At 41.6% G+C, this 22,044-nt stretch overlaps 1 protein-coding gene across 13 annotated transcripts in view; it reads left to right on the forward strand.

Moving 5' to 3' along the window:
• The window catches only part of ATXN2 (ataxin 2), a 49,254-nt gene that overhangs the window by 12,355 nt on the left and 14,855 nt on the right, over positions 1-22,044 (forward strand). For 4 of the 13 annotated variants that reach the window (XM_030959269.1, XM_030959270.1, XM_030959275.1 and 1 more), the window contains exons 6-20: positions 3,727-3,851; positions 5,043-5,134; positions 7,735-7,932; positions 8,436-8,614; positions 10,131-10,340; positions 12,442-12,624; positions 14,103-14,291; positions 15,051-15,158; positions 16,047-16,117; positions 16,807-17,114; positions 17,544-17,607; positions 17,725-17,877; positions 18,805-18,871; positions 20,814-20,998; positions 21,633-21,765. In XM_030959269.1, coding sequence (XP_030815129.1) covers positions 3,727-3,851; positions 5,043-5,134; positions 7,735-7,932; positions 8,436-8,614; positions 10,131-10,340; positions 12,442-12,624; positions 14,103-14,291; positions 15,051-15,158; positions 16,047-16,117; positions 16,807-17,114; positions 17,544-17,607; positions 17,725-17,877; positions 18,805-18,871; positions 20,814-20,998; positions 21,633-21,765 — 2,265 coding nt within the window. The remainder of the gene's footprint in view (positions 1-3,726; positions 3,852-5,042; positions 5,135-7,734; positions 7,933-8,435; positions 8,615-10,130; positions 10,341-12,441; positions 12,625-14,102; positions 14,292-15,050; positions 15,159-16,046; positions 16,118-16,806; positions 17,115-17,543; positions 17,608-17,724; positions 17,878-18,804; positions 18,872-20,813; positions 20,999-21,632; positions 21,766-22,044) is intronic. The other 9 variants (XM_030959272.1, XM_030959276.1, XM_030959277.1 and 6 more) reach the window with 8 other exon arrangements.

Consider the following 22,044-nt stretch of genomic DNA (forward strand, 5'->3'; position numbering starts at 1 on the left):
CAGCTCCTGAAGAGGGACTGACCCTGATTTCTCTATGTGCAGTGCAAATCAGCTGCTAAAACCCCACAGCCTGTGAGCAGGCTGAAATCCTTGGCTGTACATTAATATTAGCCCATCTTTCTGCTTCACCTTTGAGTGATCCTGCTGCTGCTGCTGGGTGATTTGGGCTCCTGATTGATGCAGGAGGCTCTGTTTGTCCTGATTCTACACCAGAATTGTTTCCTGGGAGCCCTGAGCACTGATCAGTCCACAGAGCTGGTTTGCATGGGATTCAAATTTCAGTCAGGCTTTGGAGTTGCCTTCTTGGCTTCTCTTTAAAGACAAGACAATTCAAACATCATAACTTACTGGTAAAGTAAAAGACTTCTGCAATGTTTTTATTGTTTTTTGGCATGCTGAGGAAAACACTACAAATCCAATTAAAAGAAAGGCAGAAGAGAATTAGCTATTTAAGTTTTTCCTTGAATTAGCTCTTAGAGTGGCATCCTTCCAGAGAAAGTGTTGCAAGGGGAATAGCAGAAGGCATCTTTTGAACAAAGGAAGGAAATGTTGGCTCTGCAGAGCCGGTGGTAACTGGTTTTAATGTTTCATATCAGTAGTAAGGAGCTACAAAACAAATCAGGGTTTACTGTTGAAACCTTTAAGGTGAAACCTCAGTTTACTTTGCCTTGATCAAAGCTTCAGCGAGTGCCATCAGCACCTTTGGCACGTAACACTGATTGGCTTAATGGCGTTTCAGCTGCAGACTGGCACTTAATTGCACATTTGTGCTCTTCACCAAAATCTGTTTGTGAAAACAAGCATGTTAGACATTGAAATTAATTAAACCCGGACTCTTAATTGCTCTGCTCTGGCACTTTTTTCTTTAACTCAGTTAGCAGCACACACTTGAGGAATTTGCCCCAGCTGAGTTTTTCGTAGAATGTGTGTTTTTAATTTTCCTTAATATGAATTTCCATTGCATAGAGCTCTCCTTGGGATTTTTTTCCATTCATGAGAAATGATTTTTTACCAGGCTTTAAAACAAGGTCTTTGATACCCAACTCCTGAGCTTAGGAAATGTCACATTAAGCAGGTACAGAGGCAGTGGGGGCTAATTGAGTGTTACAGCCTCAGCCCCTTGTTTCACCAGGTCCCATTTGATCTTTAACTCGGGTTTTACCATGTAGAAAAGAGATTGATTAAAAATTTGGCCTTGTCAAGGTGTCGTGTGAATTGCTCCTTCAACAGCTCAGAGATAAGAGGCACCAGATAAGGGAGAAGCTGAGTCTGGGCAGTGTCTTGTCAGTTATTGCTCTGCCAGTCAGCACTTCCAGCAGCAGCTCATGCTTTACCTTCTACTTTATGAATCATCCTAATTGCCACATTTTTGTTTTGGAAACTGTTATTTTTAGAGTTTGTTACATTCATTCTCCAGTTTGTTGCTGATTAATTTTGGGAGAGGCTTTGCTGGGTTTTTAATTCTGGTCTCCCTTGTGCCTGCCCCGCTGTTTGTTCCAGGAAAATTCTGATCTGTGCCTTGAGGTACCATCCTGCTGCATTTAAACTTTGCCTGGATGCTCTTGAGACCACATTGTCTGACAGGGAGTGCCTCCTTTGTAGCTTGAATTTCTCCTGTCTTTGGGTTTTCTTTGAGTTGTAGAGGTTAAACAGGCAGAGCCTCACTTGTGACTTTCACTGTAAAATGAGAGAGGAACTCAGACCAGTGGAGCTTCCTGAGCCCTGTGATATCCTGAATTTACTGGGAAACTCAGCAGTGACTGCACACATCCTACTGAGACCTGCAGCACTTGCTGATAGTGGAGTTTTTGTTTTGACTTGGGTGTTTTTTCCATCTGTATCATTACAATAACAGCGCTTCTGAATGTTTATGTGGCTGTTTAAATAAGAAAATTAGTGGGTTGAGTGGATGAGTCTTGTTAAGCTGGTATTTTATTCACAGTATCCAAAAAGGCACAGTTGTGTGGAGTTTGCCTGGAGGAATTTAATAGAAATTAAGGAAACACCCTTCTGAAAAACAGATTGCCTTCATCAGGTGCTGCCATCAGGCTCCTGATTCATATTAATCCAATCTCACTGGAGAGGAGCTCCCTCCATTCCCAGAGAGGTAAAACAAATTTCAGTTTCCTGAAAGACATAACCAGCCTCCAACTTGAGTTTGGCGTGAAATGTCCCAGTCTGAGCAGAAATAAAACATGGAATTAATGATCTTTGGGGCAGGAGCAGCACTGGTTTATCTGAGTTCAGCCATGGGGCATTGATAAGGTAAATGCAGTGTTTACATTCTTCAAAATTCTTAAAAATATGCTCTTTAGCTACTACTTAACTATGAGTTGTAGCACTGTGTCCCTTTGTAGTTTCAGATGACATTTGAACACATTTATATAGTATATATTATAATAAAGTATATTTTAAAAGCTGTTTGTGTGAGCGTTTCATGGGATAGTGCTGGCTGTTATTAGAGAGACCAAGCACAGTGAATTTTTATCGAATTTCTGTGCAGAATTTCACTGTGAGATTGGGTAAAACAGGAATAAAAGCAGTATCAGCAGTCTCTCTTTAAAACATCTTCAGTGATTGTGTAAAAGCTGTTACATCAGTGGCCAACTTCATATGTTGGGAATTCTTTTCATAATAGCTTTAAAGTTCATTTTACTTTTTTTTTAGGCAGATTTTTAGATCTTGCCAGAAGTTAATTTAGGCCATGTTTTTCCTTATCTGGCACTGCCTGGTGGTTTGATTTAATCTTTTCTAAAGGTCTGCAATGTTTGCTCCTTATTTTATCAGCAGAATGATGATAGGAAATTCTGGATTGAAGACTTATTTATTTTAGGCTGATTTATTTATTTATTTATGAGCTTATAACAAGCTTATTTGATTTTTTAAAGTTCTGTATGTAGTTCTGAGATCCAGTTGCTTACAAATACAAAAGCTTGGTGAATGGCTTTAGGTATATTTTTACAGCAATTGAAATACTCTGGTGTTATTCCTTTTCAAGTCTGGCTTGAATGAAACAGGAACAAGTCAAAATAAATGTTTGTGATCTTTATTTTTTGATGTTTTTATAATTTTTATAAACAATAGAAGAACCTCACTGGTTATTTATTCTCTTACGTTGTTGAGAACAAAAAGTAGAGAGTTTCTGAATTTTTCTGTGTGATTTGGATAAGCTGCTGCTTGGAAAAACACTGGCAGGAGAAGAGACCCCTCTGTTCATCTGACAGGAATTGGGAGCACCAAGCTGATGGATAATTGCCCTGGTGGTGTGTTGAGGAGTTGTGGAAATAGAAGAAATTTGGATATTTGAAAGGAAAACTGTATTTTGCCCATTTAGGGAGTTGCTTTCCTGCTTTTTTGATATTAGCACACTATTGTGGTGTGTATTTGTGTGGGCTGGTTGGAAAAGAATTTTATACAAGTCTTTGGTTTTCTAGAAGAATAGGGATCCTTGTGTTGTCTTTTTTTTCTGTTTTTCTCTCCCATATATACATGTAGTTGCAAAAAATATATTGAAATAAATGAAAATAATTCTATTTTCTGATATGGGAGAAGTTAGTCTGTACTTAAATCTGGAGTAGGCACCTCTCTCAGCAGCTCCAAGAGGAGGGGAATGATGATATTGTGCCTGTGATTCGGGTGTGTTTGGGCTGTTCCTCAGCTCAAAACCAGTGTGCAAACTTACCCAAACTGGTCTCACTGGTCCCAACCCTCCCCACTGTGTTGCAGATGCTTTTACTGATTCAGCCATCAGTGCTAAAGTTAATGGAGAGCACAAGGAGAAGGATCTGGAACCTTGGGATGGAGGAGAGAACACGGCTTCCGAGGAGCTGGAGGCGCTGGAGACCGATGTCGTGAGTGATGCTTTGATCCTCTCTGGCCATCAGTAGGAAATGAGCTGTTTCCCTGGATATGCCTTGAAATAATTCCTTAATTTCAATCTACTAATGAGCTTTGGAGGAGCAAAATCGCTGTCCTGCATTGTGCTGGTGGATGTTCAGTCTTTGCCAGCAGCTGCCACAGCCCTTTGGAACGATCTGGCTGAGAATAGCTGCCTTTCAAATGGCACTTTTGGCAAATTCTGAGCAATGGCAGCTGCTGTGGTAAGAGCTGTGAGGGACTCCAGGAGCCAAAGAGCAGCTTTTGTTAAGGACTCCAAATCCAGCAGTGCCCCAGAGTGATTTATGTTTAATCAGAGCATTCCTGTCTGACTGTCATTGCACTTGGAAATGATGGGGAGATTGTGCTCAGTGTCCCTGGGCTGCAGAGGGAGAGAATTGATGGAAGCCTGACCCAAGCACAGGGACAGACTCAGATTATGAATCATTAGATGAAGAATATGGCCTCAAATGCCATCTCCTCATATATCACAGCAGTCAGCTTTTCCTCAAGCAGAAATTCTTGTAGCCAGGTGTCCAGCCTGCAGTGTGTTCAAGGAGATAATATTACTGATTAGAGCATATTAACTTTGGGTAGAACAATTCTCCTGTCAGTTTTGGTGTCCATACTGTAGAGCTGAGATTTATTGGAATACCCAGTACTCTCAGTGCTTTTATAAAATATTCAAAGCATTTATTGTTGTGCTTGAGTGCTGTGATAGCAATTTTACTGAAGTGGGGGAGTTGTGCAGATCAACAGGAGTCTTCTGCCTGTGGTGCCTCTCAGGTAATTCCATCAGTGCTTTTGAAAAGTTTCAGAAGTGTTCATTTGCACTTTTTGTGAAAGGCAAAAAAGATATTAATGTATGTATGCCTTGCTAGCCAGTAGTCTTCTAATACAGAGTGAGCATGTACTTAAAAAAATCTCACAAAAACAATACAGACTCACACAAACAAAAAAAAAAAGGAATTTTGAAGGTAGAATCTGTGCAGCTGATGAACAAAGCTCCCTGAAATAAACTGTGGCATTAATAACTTTGTTATCTGGACAGTGAATTCATAGGCCCAGGAAAAAGGGCAGAAGGTTTAACTTCTGCCATCAGCCCTTCATTTGAAGGGAATGTGTTTCCAGTGTCATTTTGAAAAACAAGCATCATTTTCTTCTAGTCTAATGGATGGGATCCCAATGACATGTTTCGTTACAATGAAGAAAATTATGGTGTAGTGTCAACTTATGACAGCAGTTTATCTTCTTATACGTAAGTTCCAAAATATTTTGTTATTAGATTTGTATTGAATGTTCTCCCTGGTTTGACAAACTTTATATTCTGCAGCTCCTTTTGCATAGTTTCTGAAGTTGTGGAATCGAATAACTGCAAAAGCAATGAATGAATGGTGCTTAAGAAACCTTGCCAGCTTTCTGTGAATAGTTAGATGTAGAAATCTTTATGTATTCCCTTAAATGGGCACAGCTCATTCCCATTGCAGAGTTTTCTGAATTTAGCCATGCAATAAGGCTTGTTTCTTGCAGAAACTTCCAGGAATAGGGTGGAAAGCTGTGAATTAATCTGTATGTAGCTGCTATACCTACAGCTTTTTGTTTAACCTAGCAGAGCAGTTTGGCTAAACCCTGATTTTATTGAGACAATTGATCTGGAAGATCCTGGAATGCTGAAAAGCTGCTGATAACCAGGGTGGGGGTTGTGTGCTTGTTTAGCAGGCTTGTCCAGCTCTAAACTGAAGTTTCAGTTAAATATAATAACAACTGGAATATAGAAGTAGTATAAAGGCTGCTCTGGCTACTCTGGCAGTGATTTATTCCCCAGAGTCTGCAGCTCTAATGTTCACTGCAACTGCAACACAAATGGACTGCAGATGTTCACAGCCATTGTGAAATGGCTTCAGTATTTCCCCACTCTTTTAACCCCCAAAGCAGAAATCTGTTTTTTCAATATCAAGGAATAGCAGTGAATATTTTGATTTTTTGTGTCTGTGTGTGCACTTGTCTACAGGTCTGTGGTTCAGCAATGTGATTTCTGTGTTTTGTGCAAATGGACCTGTAACATGGTGATAATCAAAGTGTCCTAATCAGCTTATGTTTGAATCCTGGGGAAGCTGTTCTTTCCTTCCCTTCACTGCTCTAAGTACTTTTTGTACTTTTGAACTTCAGTCTTCCATCTTTCTGCTTTCTGGATATTAATGGAAACAGATTAAAAACATGAAGGTGGCTTTAAATTAATTCCATTTTTTCCCCCTAGTCAAGCAACTTGCTTTGCATATCAGTCTGCTAAACTGGGAAGCTCTTTTGCTGGTTTTCCATGAAATGCTTAGATGTGCAGCTGAAGGGTTTCTTGTTTGATTGTTTTCTCTTCCTAGAGCTAAGCAGTAGCAGGTAGAGTTTGTCAAACTGCATCAAGGTACAAGTTTGTGTTCCAGCAAATGTATTGATCATCACCAGGGTTCTGAACAATCCTGTCATCCTGTCCATCCTGTCCATCCCTTCCTCTCATCTTTAGTGGCCTGGTAGAAAACATGAAATCATTCCCTGCCTCTTTAGGTTGCCATACATCCCTTCGTTTTTTGCACTCACTTTAAATAAATGAAGATTATTGGCTGTTCCCCTTTATTGTCTTATTAACAGAGGGACCTGAGACCAGGTTTGCATTCATGTAAATCTTATTTGAGCCAAGACTTTATGCTGAGGGGTTTTATTAAATATTCTTGCAGTTACCATTGATAAGGCCAGTAAATGTTTTGACTGGCCAGAAATGTGGGGGAAAACTTGTGCTGCAGTAGCTGAGTGTGGCTTGGAATCTGGCAAAGCCACTTGTTTTCCTCGTTCTGCCACCAACACTTGAGCAATTTTGCATGTATTATTCTATACCTGGCTTGTATCTCCACCCACTTTCTTTGTTTTTCTTCTTTATATTATTCAAAACATGGGCAGTAGTGATTCTGTAATGCCCAGCAGAGCATGGGCCAAGCCTCAGCTCTGCTCTGTATTTTTATGTAGCTTATTCTGAAGTAAGGTTGGTGGAACAATTTTTGCAACTTGAAGTTAAAATTGGGGAAAAAAAAATTGTTTTTTTAAAACCTGACACCCAAATTAGGACAGGTAAATCCCAAAAATGGGTGGCAGAAAGAGGTGCCAGGTATGATCCCATCCCTGGTTGGGTTTTTTTCAGTGTTTCAGTGCTCATGTAATTGAATTTTGACTTGATGGCTTTCCTATGGGATGATTTGTGCAATATTCCATTGCCTGCCATAGAGAGAGACGTGGAAAGAATGGGATTGAGGTCCTGGCACTCACAGATGAGTCAGGAATTTCTGGTCCTGTGCTCTGAAGTGTTGCATCCATCTCCTCTGCAGTTCTTCAGAACTGGGAGAGCTGAAATTCTATGTCTGGAATTGTTAAAGGAGTAAGGATGTCAGTCTCTAATTTCACTAGGATTGTGTCTGCTGGCAATGTGTAAATAGCTCAAAAAAATTCAAATTTGGGCTCTTGGAGTAGCTTCCTATGTAAACAGCAGTCTGAGGCTTTTTATTCCTCATGTTCTCAACCATGTTAAAAGTTGGAGCCTCTGCACAGCTTTAGGGACTGGGGATTTTACAAATCCTGTGGAAAACTTCTGCACCCTGTCCTCAGCTCTCTAGGCAGGTAAATGACCCTGAATTTGTCCATAATATCAAACCAGTCCAGGAATTTTATATTAAAAAAAAAAGGCAGCAAGTCTACTGGCTTAGGAGCAAGATTTTTTTCCCTCTGACTCGGTTAGAACTAACACTGTGTGATTTTTGTAACTCCTTTGTGCTTTTGAATGCATTTCAGAGATTCTTTTCCTTTCCATTGTCTTTTTAGGGTGCCATTAGAAAGAGATAATTCAGAAGAGTTTTTAAAGCGGGAAGCCAGAGCAACTCAATTAGCAGAGGAAATTGAATCAAGTGCCCAATACAAAGCTCGGGTTGCCTTGGAAAATGATGAAAGGACAGAAGAAGAAAAATATACTGCTGTTCAGAGAAATGCTAATGAAAGAGAAGGACATGGTGTGAACACTAGGTACTTGAGTACACTATGAATAGTATTTTTATTTAAATTATGGAGGTATTTTGGTGCTGTAGCAGTTTGCTCATTGATACTGGGCTTTTTCAGCAGGCTTGATTAGGTTTGGAGCCTTGTGTAAACAGTCCTGTGCTGCTTTTGGCACTCAGGCTGACTTGGACACCTCTGCTTGGCCCTGTATTATCTCTGTAGGGAAACAAACTCCCCCATTCTGACCTGTCACCGTGGTGAATTTGTCCCAAATTCCAGGAAGGGGCAGTGGTTTCGGTGTGTCCTGGAGAATTTCAGGCATTACTGCTAATCCTTCAGTGCCTGTGGGCTCATAAAGTGGACTGTGTGGCCACTATCAAAAGCCAATTCATGAGGTGACTGTTGGGTCAACATCTGATACTATTTAGACTTTTCCCTTTGGCTTGATGGGGGAAAAAGAGAGAAAATGGGGAGCTTTTTGTTGCCTCTCAGTTGTGTCTCAACACTGATAGAAATTTGGTGTGTTTCAGAGAAAATAAATACATTCCACCTGGACAGAGGAACAGAGATGTCCTGTCCTGGGGAAGTGGAAGACAAAACTCACCGAGGATGGGCCAGTCTGGATCAGGCCCACCCATCTCAAGGTCTGGATCCCACACTTCAGAATTCAGCCCTAACTCTGGAGCAGATCAGAGAGTAGTTAACGGAGGCAAGTATCTGAAATCTGAGTGAATGTGCCTCATAACACTGCAGAAAATCACCTCATTTTGTGTTCAAATGGTGTGGGATTGGCTTTGTGTATTCCATAAACCAGGTTAGCATTCATCATTTAACACAGAGGTGGTGAGTTGGATTTGGGCTTAACTCACAAATGAACACTCATTGCACTGCTCTGTCCGTGGCTTTGCAGAGCAGAAATGTCATTTATTTTCCCCCTCAAACACCTTTGTCTTAGATGATGGTGCACTGTGTGGTTTTAAAGATGAAAAACTGCATCAGCACTGCAAAGCTCTGGGTGGAGGAGCAGCAGTGCTGACACCTGGTGAAAGGCAGTGGCAGGAGGAAGCTTCTCTTCCTTTCTGAAAAAGAATAAAGCCACTTGCTTGCCTTGATGAAAATGGGAGGGGAAAAACAAGAACAGTGTTAGAGAAAAGGAATCCAAAGCCTTCCCTCCAAATGGGTATTTGAGTATTTTCTGCTGGACACATGGGAGGTATTTCTAACCAGGCATCAGCAGGCACTGCATGGCAGCAATTGCTGTCCCAGAAGCCAAAAACATTTCTGGAGATGGGTTTTAGCAGTGGCCTGTCCTCAAGGCATTATTTGTAGAATTTAAAAATGCTATTATAATAAATTACTGTGAATAAATGAAAAATGTATAATACTCAAGTGATCTATCTGGAGAGGAAGTCTGAGAAGCACCTAAAGGTAAGTGAGACTTCCTTTCTAAAGCCAGAGTCAGCTCTGTAAAGGATGGACAACTGAGCCTTGCCCAAACAATGCTAAGCTTGAAATTTGTCTGTAGTATTTGTGGTTTCTCTCACCCTATTACTCTGCTGAATCAACATCATAGACCTAAAATATTCAGAATGGCTTGTAAATTCAATTAATTCTGCTTTGAAAACCATGAGCCCTATATCCTAGATTAAAATCCTCCATGAATACCTCAGATAAGTGATAAAGGCATAAATGTCAGCATTCAGACACTGAACACCGCTGGTTTTTGTAAAGATCCAGCTCCTGGATGGATATTTACTCATCATTTGGTTTGACAGTAGCAGTTTGTGTGGTCAGTACTGTTTGTGAACAGCTGTTTGAGAACCTCTGGTAGCTGTTAAGGACCTTGTGGAGTGCTGGGTGCTGTGGAGCATTGGTATGCCAGGCTAACAGATCAAACTTTACTGTCTGTTCCTTAGTAGTGTTTGTAGATCCTAATTAACCCTTTGGGGAGCCTGTGACATTCACAACTTCAATTTGACCCCAAAACCAAGGCAGACCCAACCCTGCAGAGACTTTATCTCCTCAATTCCTCAATTACCACCTCGATCCATCCCCAAAGGGTTAAACCACGGACAAAAAAACCAAAACAAAAAAAAATCATTTTGTCATATTTTTTTTTTTTTTTTTAATTTCTGTTGCCCTCCCCTTCCCCCCAAACCCCCCCTCCCCCCCATAATTTTTTTCTTTAGTTTTTATACTTTCCTTCATATCATTTGTTCTGTCAGGTGTTGCCTGGCCATCGCCTTGCCCATCTCCTTCCTCTCGCCCACCTTCTCGCTACCAGTCAGGTCCCAACTCTCTTCCACCTCGGGCAGCCACCCCTACACGGCCGCCCTCCAGGCCCCCCTCGCGGCCCTCCAGGCCCCCGTCTCACCCCTCTGCTCATGGTTCTCCAGCTCCTGTCTCTACTATGCCTAAACGCATGTCTTCAGAAGGTACAAATATACCACGATTTGTTCATGTTTTTTTTTTATTTTTTATTTTTGTTTTGTCTTTGTTTTAACTCCTCCGTGAGTTGTTATTGACAAAAGTTGTTTTCGGTTTTTTTTTTTGTTGTTGTTGTTGTTTTTTTTTTTTTCCTCTTCATTACTTAACCTATAATTTGTGTTTAACTTTAGTTTATCAGACTATTTCTATTAACCTTTTATTTTCGTTTTGTTGGTTTGGTTGGTGGTTTGTTGTTTTTTTTTTTTTTTTTTTCTGTTTGTTTGATTTGAAGAGCTTTACAAAAACGAAAGAAAGCTGTGAAATTTCCCGAGTTTGGTATGAAATTAAACTCAGCTTTGTAAACGCTGCTCAGTGTCTTAAATTAACCAACAGCAACATGCAGGACCTGTTAACTTGATAACCTGATAACCTGATAACTAGGGAGCATTTTTAGGACTATCAATTTATATAAAATACCAATTTATATAAAATACCAATTATATAAAATACTAATTTATGTAAAATACCAATTTTAACACAATTATTCTACAAAACACATAACTAAATCATTTAATCACCTCTTGTAAAGCAACCAGTGGCAATCATGATAATAAAAATGCTGTGTTCAGAGAAGTGAACTGTAGAATGAGGTAGGATGAGCTGCTTTAAAGGTGAGTTTGTAGGAAATTTTTATTCAGAACTATAAATCAGTTCCCTAGCAGTCAATAATATTCAGAGAAAGGCTGACCTGTGAGTCTTTGGTAGCTGTGTCCAGAATTATCCCAACTAAATTTGTCCTGGGAGGGTGCAGTAAGGAACATGGTTCATAATTTTTATTTCAAGTGCATTTAAACCCTGCACAACAGGGTGTAGCAAGCCTAGAAAATGCAAAGTGGTTGTACTGAGCTCCCTGCAAACCTGCAGTGGGTGCTGTACCTGACTCCACTGGAGCCATGGGAGAGAGAGGAATGATCCCTGAGGCTCAGCAGGAACACTGGGAAATGCTCCTGACCAAAAAGGGGGGAATAGCCACATCTGTCTGGCCTGCTGTCCATTTATTGTGGGTTTTTTCTGGAGTAAGGAACTGAGGATCCACCTGCAAATTGAATTATTTCTTAGCACTTGTGGTTGGTTTTTCATGCAGTGAACTGGGAAATGCGTGTTTAAAATATTCACCTGTGTGAAATTTGCATTGAAGTGGACTTGAGATTCATGGTTAAAATAGAGGCTGACATTTAAAGATTTATGTAACCAGGAAAGGTACTTGGTATTTTAGAAGTTTTTCTGAAAACTAAAAGCCATTATCTGAACTTGACCCTGTTACTGACCTGTGTTAAAAATGAGCTGCAATCAGCCAAGTTCTGTTCACACACAGTTTTTCCTCTTGAATATCAACATTTGAGTCTAATGCTGTAAAGAAAATGTTTATTAGGATGCAAGAATTGTATTGCTGCTTAGATTTGAGCATAACTATGGTGTGGCAGCTGTGCAGGCTGTGCAGAATTCCTGTATTCACTTATGACTTTGGCTTCTGGTGTTAAACATGCATGACTTGAACCTTGGGATAACAATCCCTTGTTTAGTTGCAATTTTTGCTGACTTGTGAATGAATTGTGACCTGCTGCAGGCAATTGAGCCTGGCTGCAGAGAGTGCTCTGCTGAAATTCCCCAAGAGCATTGGTCAGCCAGTGGTGGTATCACTATAAATGGTTGGGATCACTCTCCACCTGACAAAAACACTGGGAATTCTTTATTTTCTGGAAAAATGTTTGATAGCCTGGAACTGTGCTTATCCAGGGGCAGCTGCACCACTGACCTTTGTGGCTTGGCACTGGTGGATGCTTGGATTGAAATATTTTAAACCCAGACCTTGCACACCTGTTTCAGTGCTGATAAAACCTCTGAACACCCAGGAGCTGCCCTGGGGACGTGATGAGTCTTGGCAGCCTGGCTGAACCAATGCCTTGGCCTTTTTAAGATATCAATGCCAATTTAATTGCTGCTTTATTGAGAGTTCTAAGACGAAATGCAATTTTAAGAAGAGATATTTGAGTTTTCTGTGGTGGACATCAAGCACTTATTGTGTGGGGTTCTCTTTTTTTCCCTCAGGGCCTCCACGGATGTCTCCAAAGGCTCAACGGCACCCTCGAGGTCACAGAGTCTCTACTGGTAGGGGTACAATTTCAAGTGGCTTAGAATTTGTATCTCATAATGCACCTGGGGAAGCATCTACTGCTGCAGTGGCACGAGGCAGCCCTTCAGGTGGGACGTGGTCATCAGTTGTCAGTGGGGGTAGGTAAAGCTTGGCTTATTGCAGATGGCTTGCAGGGGGATCCTTAGAGTGGGAATCTTGCCCTTTCCAGGCAATTCAGGCTCTGAATAATCATTTTCCAGGCAATTCAGGCTCTGAATAATCAACTATTGGGCTAAGGTTGGAGTGGGGATGTTCCCAGCTAGCTGAGTGAGAGTTGGTGCAATATTGTCCGAACTGTAGAGTCAGGTGCTGTGTGGAGAGAAAGGAAGGAAAAGTGTGGGAATTAGCTGTTGAAAGGATTCATTTTTAGGGGATTTATTGGAGGAGTTAGAGATTTGCCACTGCATCCTGAGTTTGGTTATGGCAGCATGGCTGGATTGTGGTTTACAAATGAAGGAGGTGTTTGGGTAGAGGTTTTTGGTGTTAAAAGATGAATTGATACTCAAGTTCAGTTGGATGTACTTCTCCTTTAAAATTTACATGGATTTTAAGTGGTGATGTTGTTCTTGGCTGCTGTAGGAGCAGTTATAGTGAGTGTCTTATTTTTAATCTGTTAATATTTTTTTTCAATATTTGACTTGAAGCTCAGTCTTGTGCCACAGGTCTAGTCTGGAGCTCTTGAGTTGAGGCCATGTTCTGGTGGGCTGTCAGGAGCTGGGTGTTTCCTTAAGGACAAGAAAGCAACAGTTTGGTCCTTTTTAGGTCCTTTTTGGGTATTTTTTAGCAGTGCAGAATTCTAGAGGAGCGTAGTGGGAACACATTTCTCAGAAAGAAGGTGTAAATTAGACCCACATAGGCTTGTTGCCTCGTGGAAAAAACTTCAACTCTTCTATTGTGGCATTATTTGTGATTCACCTTCCCTGTTTATATGTTATTAACATGCAAGTAGGACTGTTAAACCACTTACCTGCCTTTCTGCTCACTCACTGGGAGTTAATATGTGACAAAAAACACAAGTGGGATGAGCAGGAAGCAGGAGCTACAATTTGCTGTTCAAAGAATACACAACTTTCCTTGCTGCTTTAACACAGGGGCAAAAATATCCCTAAAACCACTCTTTTTTCAATAGGCTGTGTTGTTTTTTTTCCAGCTGGCAAACCTCCAAGAGAGGACGCTGTAAAATGGATGTGTTTTTTCAGCCCTCTTAAAAAATATTTTGCATCTCTTTGTGTGGAGACCTGACCACCTTTTGTGTTCTGCCTGAAACTGGGTTAATGTGAGCTGGTGTAGTTGTACTGCTGGGGATTTGGGGAAGCATTTTGCAGATTCTTGGTGGGATTAGAGGGCAGTGATAAATGTTGGGGCACAATCTGCAGAGAAATCACCCCATTCTCTATGAAATGCTGTGCTGTAAAGAACTAGGAGATGTGCCTGAAAGGTAAACAGGTTTTCAGTTACCACATAATACCTCACCAAGTGTTTCAAAGCATGTTTTGTAGCCATTTTAAAACTAAAACAAACTACTGAGCAGATGGGGAAGCTCATCCTATAACTGCTTTTTCCTGTTTGTTTCTAGTTCCGAGATTATCCCCTAAAACACACAGGCCTAGGTCTCCAAGGCAGAGCAGCACTCCCATGGGACCAGCTCTGCCTTCTCCTCAGCCTGGTACTATTCCCACTGAATCTGTTGCCATGCCTGTTCCAGCTGCCTCTCCTACACCTGCCAGCCCTGCATCCAACAGAGCAGTCACCCCCTCCAATGAAGGTAAGTGGCCCTCACTGCCTTGCAAATGCAATTTTTGCATTTTCCTAATTCCTGACAAGGAGTGTGCCCAGGCAGGAGCACAGCTGTTTCCTGAATCACAGGAAAACTTGGGATACGTCGAATTTTACTGTGCGTTCCCATTTCTCCAGCTTTAAATCAAGGTTGAGAGAGGCTTTTTGGGAAGTCTCTATGCTTAGTTTCTTGTGCCCTTAAGAAGTATGGGTTTATAGGTGTCTGACTTAATTTTTTAATTTTTAGTTTTTTAAAATATTTTTTAATTTTTAATTTTTTTTCTTAATTTTTTAAAGAGGATTCTTTTTTCCAAACTGAGGTTTTGCCTCTTTTTAAAGTTAAAGAAACACAGGCAACTGGTTTCAAACACAGCAAAAGGAATGGGGAAAAAAAAACATTCAGGAGCACAGTCAAATGTGTAAAAACTCTCAATTGTAGCATTCTGTATGAAGAGCTTGGACTGCTGAAAATAATTGGCTCTAGGTTTATAGCTTGTTCAGTGTGGTTAAGGTTTTGTGTATGATGAGAGGGATGAGTTTAATTGAGTTTTTTTCATTAGACAGTGGGATGGAGAAGGAGGATGAGGGAGGGTGATCCTCCAGGCACCAACTTGGTAGCAGGAAATGTGTAACTTAAAAGGTTTTTTAAGCTAAAAATGGTTAAATCTCTCCTATTTCTCTCTTGCCTCCTCCCTTTGGTCAGTTTTAGCTGTGTATAAGAGAATAACTTTGGCAATTTATTTTCCAGCTAAAGATACAAGGCTTCAGGACCAGAGGCAAAATTCTGCAACTGGAAACAAGGAGAATATAAAGCCAAGTGAGACTTCTCCTAGTTTTTCTAAACCTGAAAACAAAGGTTTGTATCCAAAGCTTTCTTGTACTGGAGTGCTGTAGGAATTGTGCATACTAAACCTGCTCTCCTGGCTGCTTTAGTTGGCATTTTAAGGAAGGCTTGGAGGCAGTCTGGTGTTCTACAGTGAACTTTGGTCATGCAGTTGTGAAGTGGCACTTTGAAATGTTGTTTGTGACTCATTCCATCAACACCAAATGTAGAGATGCTCATGTGGATGGTGTGATTTCACTTGTTTTTTTCCTTTTTTTCCCTCCTTTCTTTCCCCTGCTCACAGAGCTGCTTTTTAGCTGCCTTTGGACTGAATATGTTTCTGCTTAGAGCTGTGCTCACAATACTTCTGAGCATCGTGGTCAGCAGAGCTTTTCTAACTGTGCTTTTCCTATTATGCCTTACATTTGTTTGTCTCTGTAGAGCTGTTTGTTCATTCAGTTCTCAAAAAAAACCCCAATCTTTTCATGTTGTTAAACTGAGAACCAGATTCATTCATTCTCTCGTTGGAGAGACGTTTAGGAGAGTCCAGCCATAAAGCTCACCTTGGTCAGTGTTTCTCCTTCACTTGCTGTGTTTTGAAATGCTGGCACAGGCTGGTTTGAGGCTTTTGTTGCATGTTCTTTGTGTTCAGTGAGTTCTGCAGTCCCTGCACCTCGGGGCTTCTGCCTTGGTGTGGTGCATGAGAACTAAAGATAAATCAGTTATGTAATGCTCTGCTTTCACAGAGAATTTCTGTGTGCTCACACACATAGGTCATGGAATTCTACCAAATTAAAACCCAAAATAAGGGGCTGGATTTCATTTTTATATCTGCAAAACCATTACATTTCTGCAAACTTAGTGATGTGTATAAAACTTGTGTTAGAAATGCTTGGACAATGTTGATCTTGTATTTGGCAGGTGTCTCTCCAATTGTTTCAGAGCATAGAAAACAGATTGATGATTTAAAGAAATTTAAGAATGACTTTAGGGTAAGTTTGTTTATGTTAATGGTGTCATCATTCTCATGTGCATCCAGATTATTTTAATGAATTGAACACACTGCCTATGTTAACAGGTGTTATACTTTTCCCTAATGTATGAAAATATCTGTAAGAATTCATGTTATGTATTGTAAAATCAATGCTGACTCTTGTTTGTACAGTTGCCTAATGCACATAAATGTGAATATTGACTGTGCAGTGAAAACAGGACTTGAAACCTGTTTGATCATTAGGCACAAATAATTATCTCACACTCCATATGGAGGAGCTGTTGCAAAATTAAATGAAGAGTTTTGCAGAGGAAAATTGAAGATGAATTCATATTACTTATTTCCTGGTTATAAGGGTTTATTAAATCAGGTTAGCTTTTTCAAGTGGTGCTGTTAAATCACTCAGGGGATGAGTCCAGAGGGTTGTCTGAAGCTTTCCTGTCACTCCTTAATCAACATACTGGTCACTTGAGTGGCTGAGCAGCTCCTTACACAGTGCCAGCTTAAACACTGTCAGTGCCCATGGATTTCTTTCCATGTAGAAATGGAAATGAGTGTTTTTAAAGGTCATTTCCAGATGATGGAGGCTTGTGGGACTGTGTTTTACTCTGTGTATGTGACAGCATTAGATGGTCTCTCCTGAGTTTTGTATCAATTTACTGAATATATCCCTTGGGTTTTTTTCAGTTACAGTCCAGTTCCTCTTCAGATGCAGTGGATCAGCTGCTAAACAAAACCAGAGAAGGTGAAAAATCAAGAGATGTAGTTAAAGAAAAGACAGAATCCACCCCTAAAGAATCTATCATAGAAGCTGGCAGTAACACCAACTCCAGTGGTGGCAGTAGCAAACCCAACAGTCCCAGTATTTCTCCTTCCATGAGTAACAGCTCTGAGCAAAAGCGAGGGCCTGAGGTGACCTCCCAAGGTGTGCAGACATCTGGGCCTGGAAGTAAACAAGACAAAGAGGATAAAGAGGAGAAGAAGGATACTTCTGAGTGAGTAACCATGCCTTTTGGAATAAGCACATCTTTACTAACAGCAGACCTTGTGTAGAAGTCGTGACTGGGTGACACATTCCTCGCTCTAGGGGCTGTGACACAGGAGGAGCAACAGGGGAAGGGACTGCCCTGAAAGTCATCTCCTGACTCAGTGCAGAGCTCTGGTCCTGTTGATGCCTAGTTCACATCAAAAAGCTTATTTCAATGTTTTCCTGGCTCACATGAGCTGTGGTATCAACTGGAAAACTTTTGTGGTTAGTTGTAGTAAGAGTCCCTCAATGAGAGTGGCTTTTTGCATGCCATGAGGCGTTTGACGTCTCAGAAATCTGACTCACAGATGGAAATGAGGTGTTTCTTAAATGATTAATTGCAGATACTCCTGTAAAAGAATAATGCCCAACTTAATTTTTTGTTCTTTCTATTTAGGCAAGTTAGAAAATCAACTCTTAATCCCAATGCTAAAGAGTTCAACCCTCGATCTTTTGCTCAAGTAAGTGATTTGCTGCTGTTTATCAATACCTTTGAGTAGATCTTTATAAAACCAACCTTTTCCTTGGAGGATACTCAAACTAACCCTGCCATATCCATTGCTCACCTCTGTTTGTAGCCGAAACCTTCTACTACACCAACCTCCCCTCGTCCTCAAGCTCAGCCCAGCCCCTCCATGGTGGGGCATCAGCAGCCAACCCCTGTGTACACTCAGCCTGTTTGTTTTGCACCAAATATGATGTACCCGGTTCCAGTGAGTCCAGGCGTGCAGGTAAAGTGCTGCAAACTCCTCAACACTTCACAGAAATCCTCAGGAAGCTGAGCAGGGCTTAGGAATCATGGAATGGGTTGGGAAGGACCTTAAAGATCAGCTTGTTGTAGCTTGGGAGCTGTGAGTTAAAACAGTGAAATTGTAGAGCTTGTATTGCTCTTGTAAATGTAAATAATGTTGTTGTTAAGTTTTGGCTGTGTAAATACTGACTTTTCCCAGTGCTCCCTTAGTCTGGATGTTCAAATAATTCCAAACACTTGTAAATGCCAGCAGCCCACGTTTATTGTGGATCTGTGCAGGTTTTCTCCCAGTTCTCCAGGCATAGTCTCTCACTCTACAACTGTTTTGTTGTTCCATTTGTGTCCCACTGGTTTCTGGTTGTTGTAGGGATCACTGGGATTTCAAATTTAGCTCCATTATGGAATATCCAGAGGTGGAGGGGACCCACAAGGATTTTCAGCCCAACTCCTGGCCCTGCATAGACACTCCAGCAATCCACCCTGTCCCTGAGAGCACTGTCCAACCTCTCCTGGAGCTCTGGCAGCCTCGGGGCTGTTCCCATTCCCTGGGGAGCCTGTTCAGTGCCCCAGCACCCTCTGGGGGAAGAACCTTTCCCTGATATTTCATCCTAACCCTCTCCTGACTCAGCTTTATACCAAAAAGCTGCAGTGAGGCTGTCAGGGTGAGCCCAGTGCCTGCAGTAGCAGCAGTAGCATTCCTGGGCTGGTTGTTGCCAACCATCTGGTCTTAGTTGTGTGTCCGTGCAGACTTAATGTCACTGATCCAAGAAAATCTCATAGGTTAGGCAGAGTTCACTAAACCCTGTAGCAGAGCAGAGGGAAACACATCAAAGCTGAGTGGGGCCCCCATCCCAGCACACAGTGAGTTTTTAAAGGAATATCATACCTTCAACTTGTTCTGTTTCAGCCTTTGTATCCTATTCCCATGACGCCCATGCCAGTGAACCAAGCCAAGACATATAGAGCAGGTAAAGGTGAGAATAATACTGCCTGTTTGGTTCTCAGTCTGCATGCAGCATGGCTAAATGACAAATGTTTGTGTGTTTTCTAATCCATGGCAATTTGGTTTCAATCAATATTTTAAATGCTATTTTTATTAAAGGGAAGTAAGTGGAAATACTAATGGATTTTTAGATCAACTAATTCAGCTAAAACGTGCCAGGTTTGAGTAATGGCGGGTTGCTTGGTTTGGAATCTGATTTGACAAACAGGAAAACATCTCTGTTACTTGGAGCATTAGGGTGAGCTGATCATCTCCTGTATTTCATAAATATTACAGGTTTGTTTAAAGGGAACTTCTCTGCTGGTTTTCTGTACTGGTTTGCAGCCATGCCCCAGTTGGTGCTTTATAGAGGGGTTTTTAACAAGATGCAGAGTCACTATTTCTCCAGTACGAGTTTTCTCTGCTGCTCTCTGGAAAGAGCTGGTTCCAGTTTGTTCTTGTTCATTCCTGCTGCCCCAGTGACTGAGCAGCTGGACTAACAATGACAATGCCACGTTTTTAAGTGACACCCGTGGCTGTGGATGGGTGGTGGGATGTTCCCTGTGCTGGGCAGGGCAGTGAGGGAGCAGAAAGTGCTGCTCTTGTTCTTGTGCTGCTGTTCCAGGGAGTGCTGTAACTGAGCCCAGTGAATGCTTCTGCAGTGGCAGCAATGCTGCAGGACAGCAGCAGCACTGCAGCTCCAGTCACTGCAGGAGGAAATTGTTTCCTGCTGTTCAGAAACAAACAAGTGGCCTTTATCAACCTAGGGGAGACAAAACCCTGCCATGTATTTCTGTGTTAAAAAACAGTAACTTCACTGTGGCCTCAGCCCTGAAATCTTCTGGTTAGTAACACCATTTTAATTAGAAATACCTTGCTGAGTGCTCGCTTGCTGGGTGAGGCAGCTCCAATTCTGAGCTCCTTTTTTAAGTTCCAAAATTTCCTGCATGTCCATCTGTGTGCAGCACAGCCCTGTGGGAGCTGCCTGGGTTACAGCTCTGTGCCTTTACTCTGTTCAAGTTGCCTCCTGTATTTACTTCTTTCTGTTGTTGATCTGCGGTGTAAATAAAATCATTGAGTGAATTTACGGATGTTTTCAACATTTCCCTCTCCTCTCGCTAAGAGATTGCAGTGGAGTTTAGAGGAGCTTGAGGCAGCTCACTGAATAGTTGCAGTCTGACTGTAGGAAGCTGGAGCTCTCCTGGAGCCTTCCTGGAGCTCCCATGCCCCTGGTTTATAGGCTGAATTGGTCTGTTCCAAGTGAGTTGGGTGGTCACCTTCCCGTGACAGCTCAAGTGATCCCACACTGTTCTGCTCTTTTCATCTTCCTTCCCTCTTAATTATTCCTACTCCTTATAGGTTTTTGTCTCCCTCAGTGTTGTCTGTGACCTAAAATTTGCTTTCTGCTGCTCTGAGGGATAGGACAGAGCTCAAAAGATGTGAAAACCTCGAGTTGTTGCTGGGTGGAGACCTTTATTGTGTTCTCCTCAGCCATAAGCACGAGACATTTTGACATAAAGACTCAGATTTCCAGCTGATGGAACAGTGGCTGAGTTGTTCTCATAGAAGGTGAAAAAGCCTTTTAAAGGGGGCAGGATTAATTGGTTAATGTAGGTATGCTGATATAACCTTTCTCTTCCACTTCTGATTCTGGTCAGTCTTTCTCTCCCTCCACCTTTCTTCCTTCACAAAAAAGGCAGGGCTGGGTTTGTGGCTGTATATATCCAGCCCAAAGGCAGTGATAAAATCAAATGTTTCCTGGAGAAACTCTTCTTCACACTATTCATTTTTGACAGAGCTCTTAACCCCTGGTTAAAGGTGTGGGCTGAGGATATTCCACATGGTCCTAGTAACATTATTTTAACACAGAACCTTTCAGGAAGCTCCAGATTTTTTCTCTGCGTTTCTAACATGAGACAATCTTTGTTTTCCAGTACCAAATATGCCCCAGCAGCGGCAAGACCAACACCACCAGAGCACCATGATGCATCCTGCCTCAGCAGCAGGCCCTCCAATTGTAGCTACTCCACCTGCTTACTCTACACAATATGTTGCATATAGCCCCCAACAGTTTCCTAATCAGCCTCTTGTGCAGCATGTGCCACACTACCAATCTCAGGTAAGAGTCCTTTCCATGCTCCCCATCAATCCAAGCACAAATAATGAAGTGGTTCAGAGCTAAATAACCCCCTTGTGTCCAGTCCTGAGTCACCCTGAAGAGTTTCTGTGTTCTGGAGCACACGTGGTGATCTTGGAATTTGCTTCAAAGCCTGTAACAAATTTTAAGGTCCTAATGAATTTTAATGTCCAAGCGAATTTTAAGGTCAGTTTAGAAGTTGGCATTTATTATTGATATGGTTTTTTTAGCTCTTTGAAGAGTTTCTTTAGGTCATGGCCAGCACATCTCCTGGTTAAGTGTTCTAAAAATAACTTAACTTGGTGGACTGCTCTTACTTCAAAGGCTGTTAAATCTACATGTGTAATTGGATAAATGTATAAGCTTAGTGCATTATTAGAGTGGCAAAAATTGGACATGCCAATGTTTGCTGTCTGTTTCTAACCCTTAAATTTTGGAAACAATTGGGACAATCCCAACAGTGTGAAATCACAGCAGTGAAATCCTCAGCTCGCTCTGCATTGAGCAAGGCCGAGCTGCCGCCCTTTCAATCCCGACTGTTTAGATGACAAAAGTTCCTTTGGAGTTAATTGTTAACCCAATTAACTGTGTGGTTTTTCCTTTGTTCTGCCTGCAGCATCCTCATGTTTATAGCCCTGTAATACAGGGCAACGCTAGGATGATGGCCCCACCAGCACACGCACAGCCGGGTTTAGTATCTTCCTCTGCAACACAGTACGGTGCGCATGAACAGACACATGCTATGTATGGTAGGAAACGTTTTGTGTTATATGTAACTTTTTAAGTCCTTACCTTGTGCAGGGGATGTATTTAATCTCAGCCTTCCAACGTGGGTGTCTCAGTAGATGTGGTTTATATTTCATAAAATGATGATGATGATGATGATGATGATGAGCAGAGCATTTGAAAACTGAGCCAGCTGGTTCAAATGAAAACTCAAGTGTGCTGATTTCGGTAGGATGCCAGTGACCAAGATGAGATTTCAACCTGGGAGCTGCTAAAGAATATCTGCTGAAAGAAGTTTGTTC

This window comes from Camarhynchus parvulus, chromosome 15, assembly GCF_901933205.1.
Source record: "Camarhynchus parvulus chromosome 15, STF_HiC, whole genome shotgun sequence".
Classification (NCBI taxonomy): Eukaryota; Metazoa; Chordata; class Aves; order Passeriformes; family Thraupidae; genus Camarhynchus; species Camarhynchus parvulus.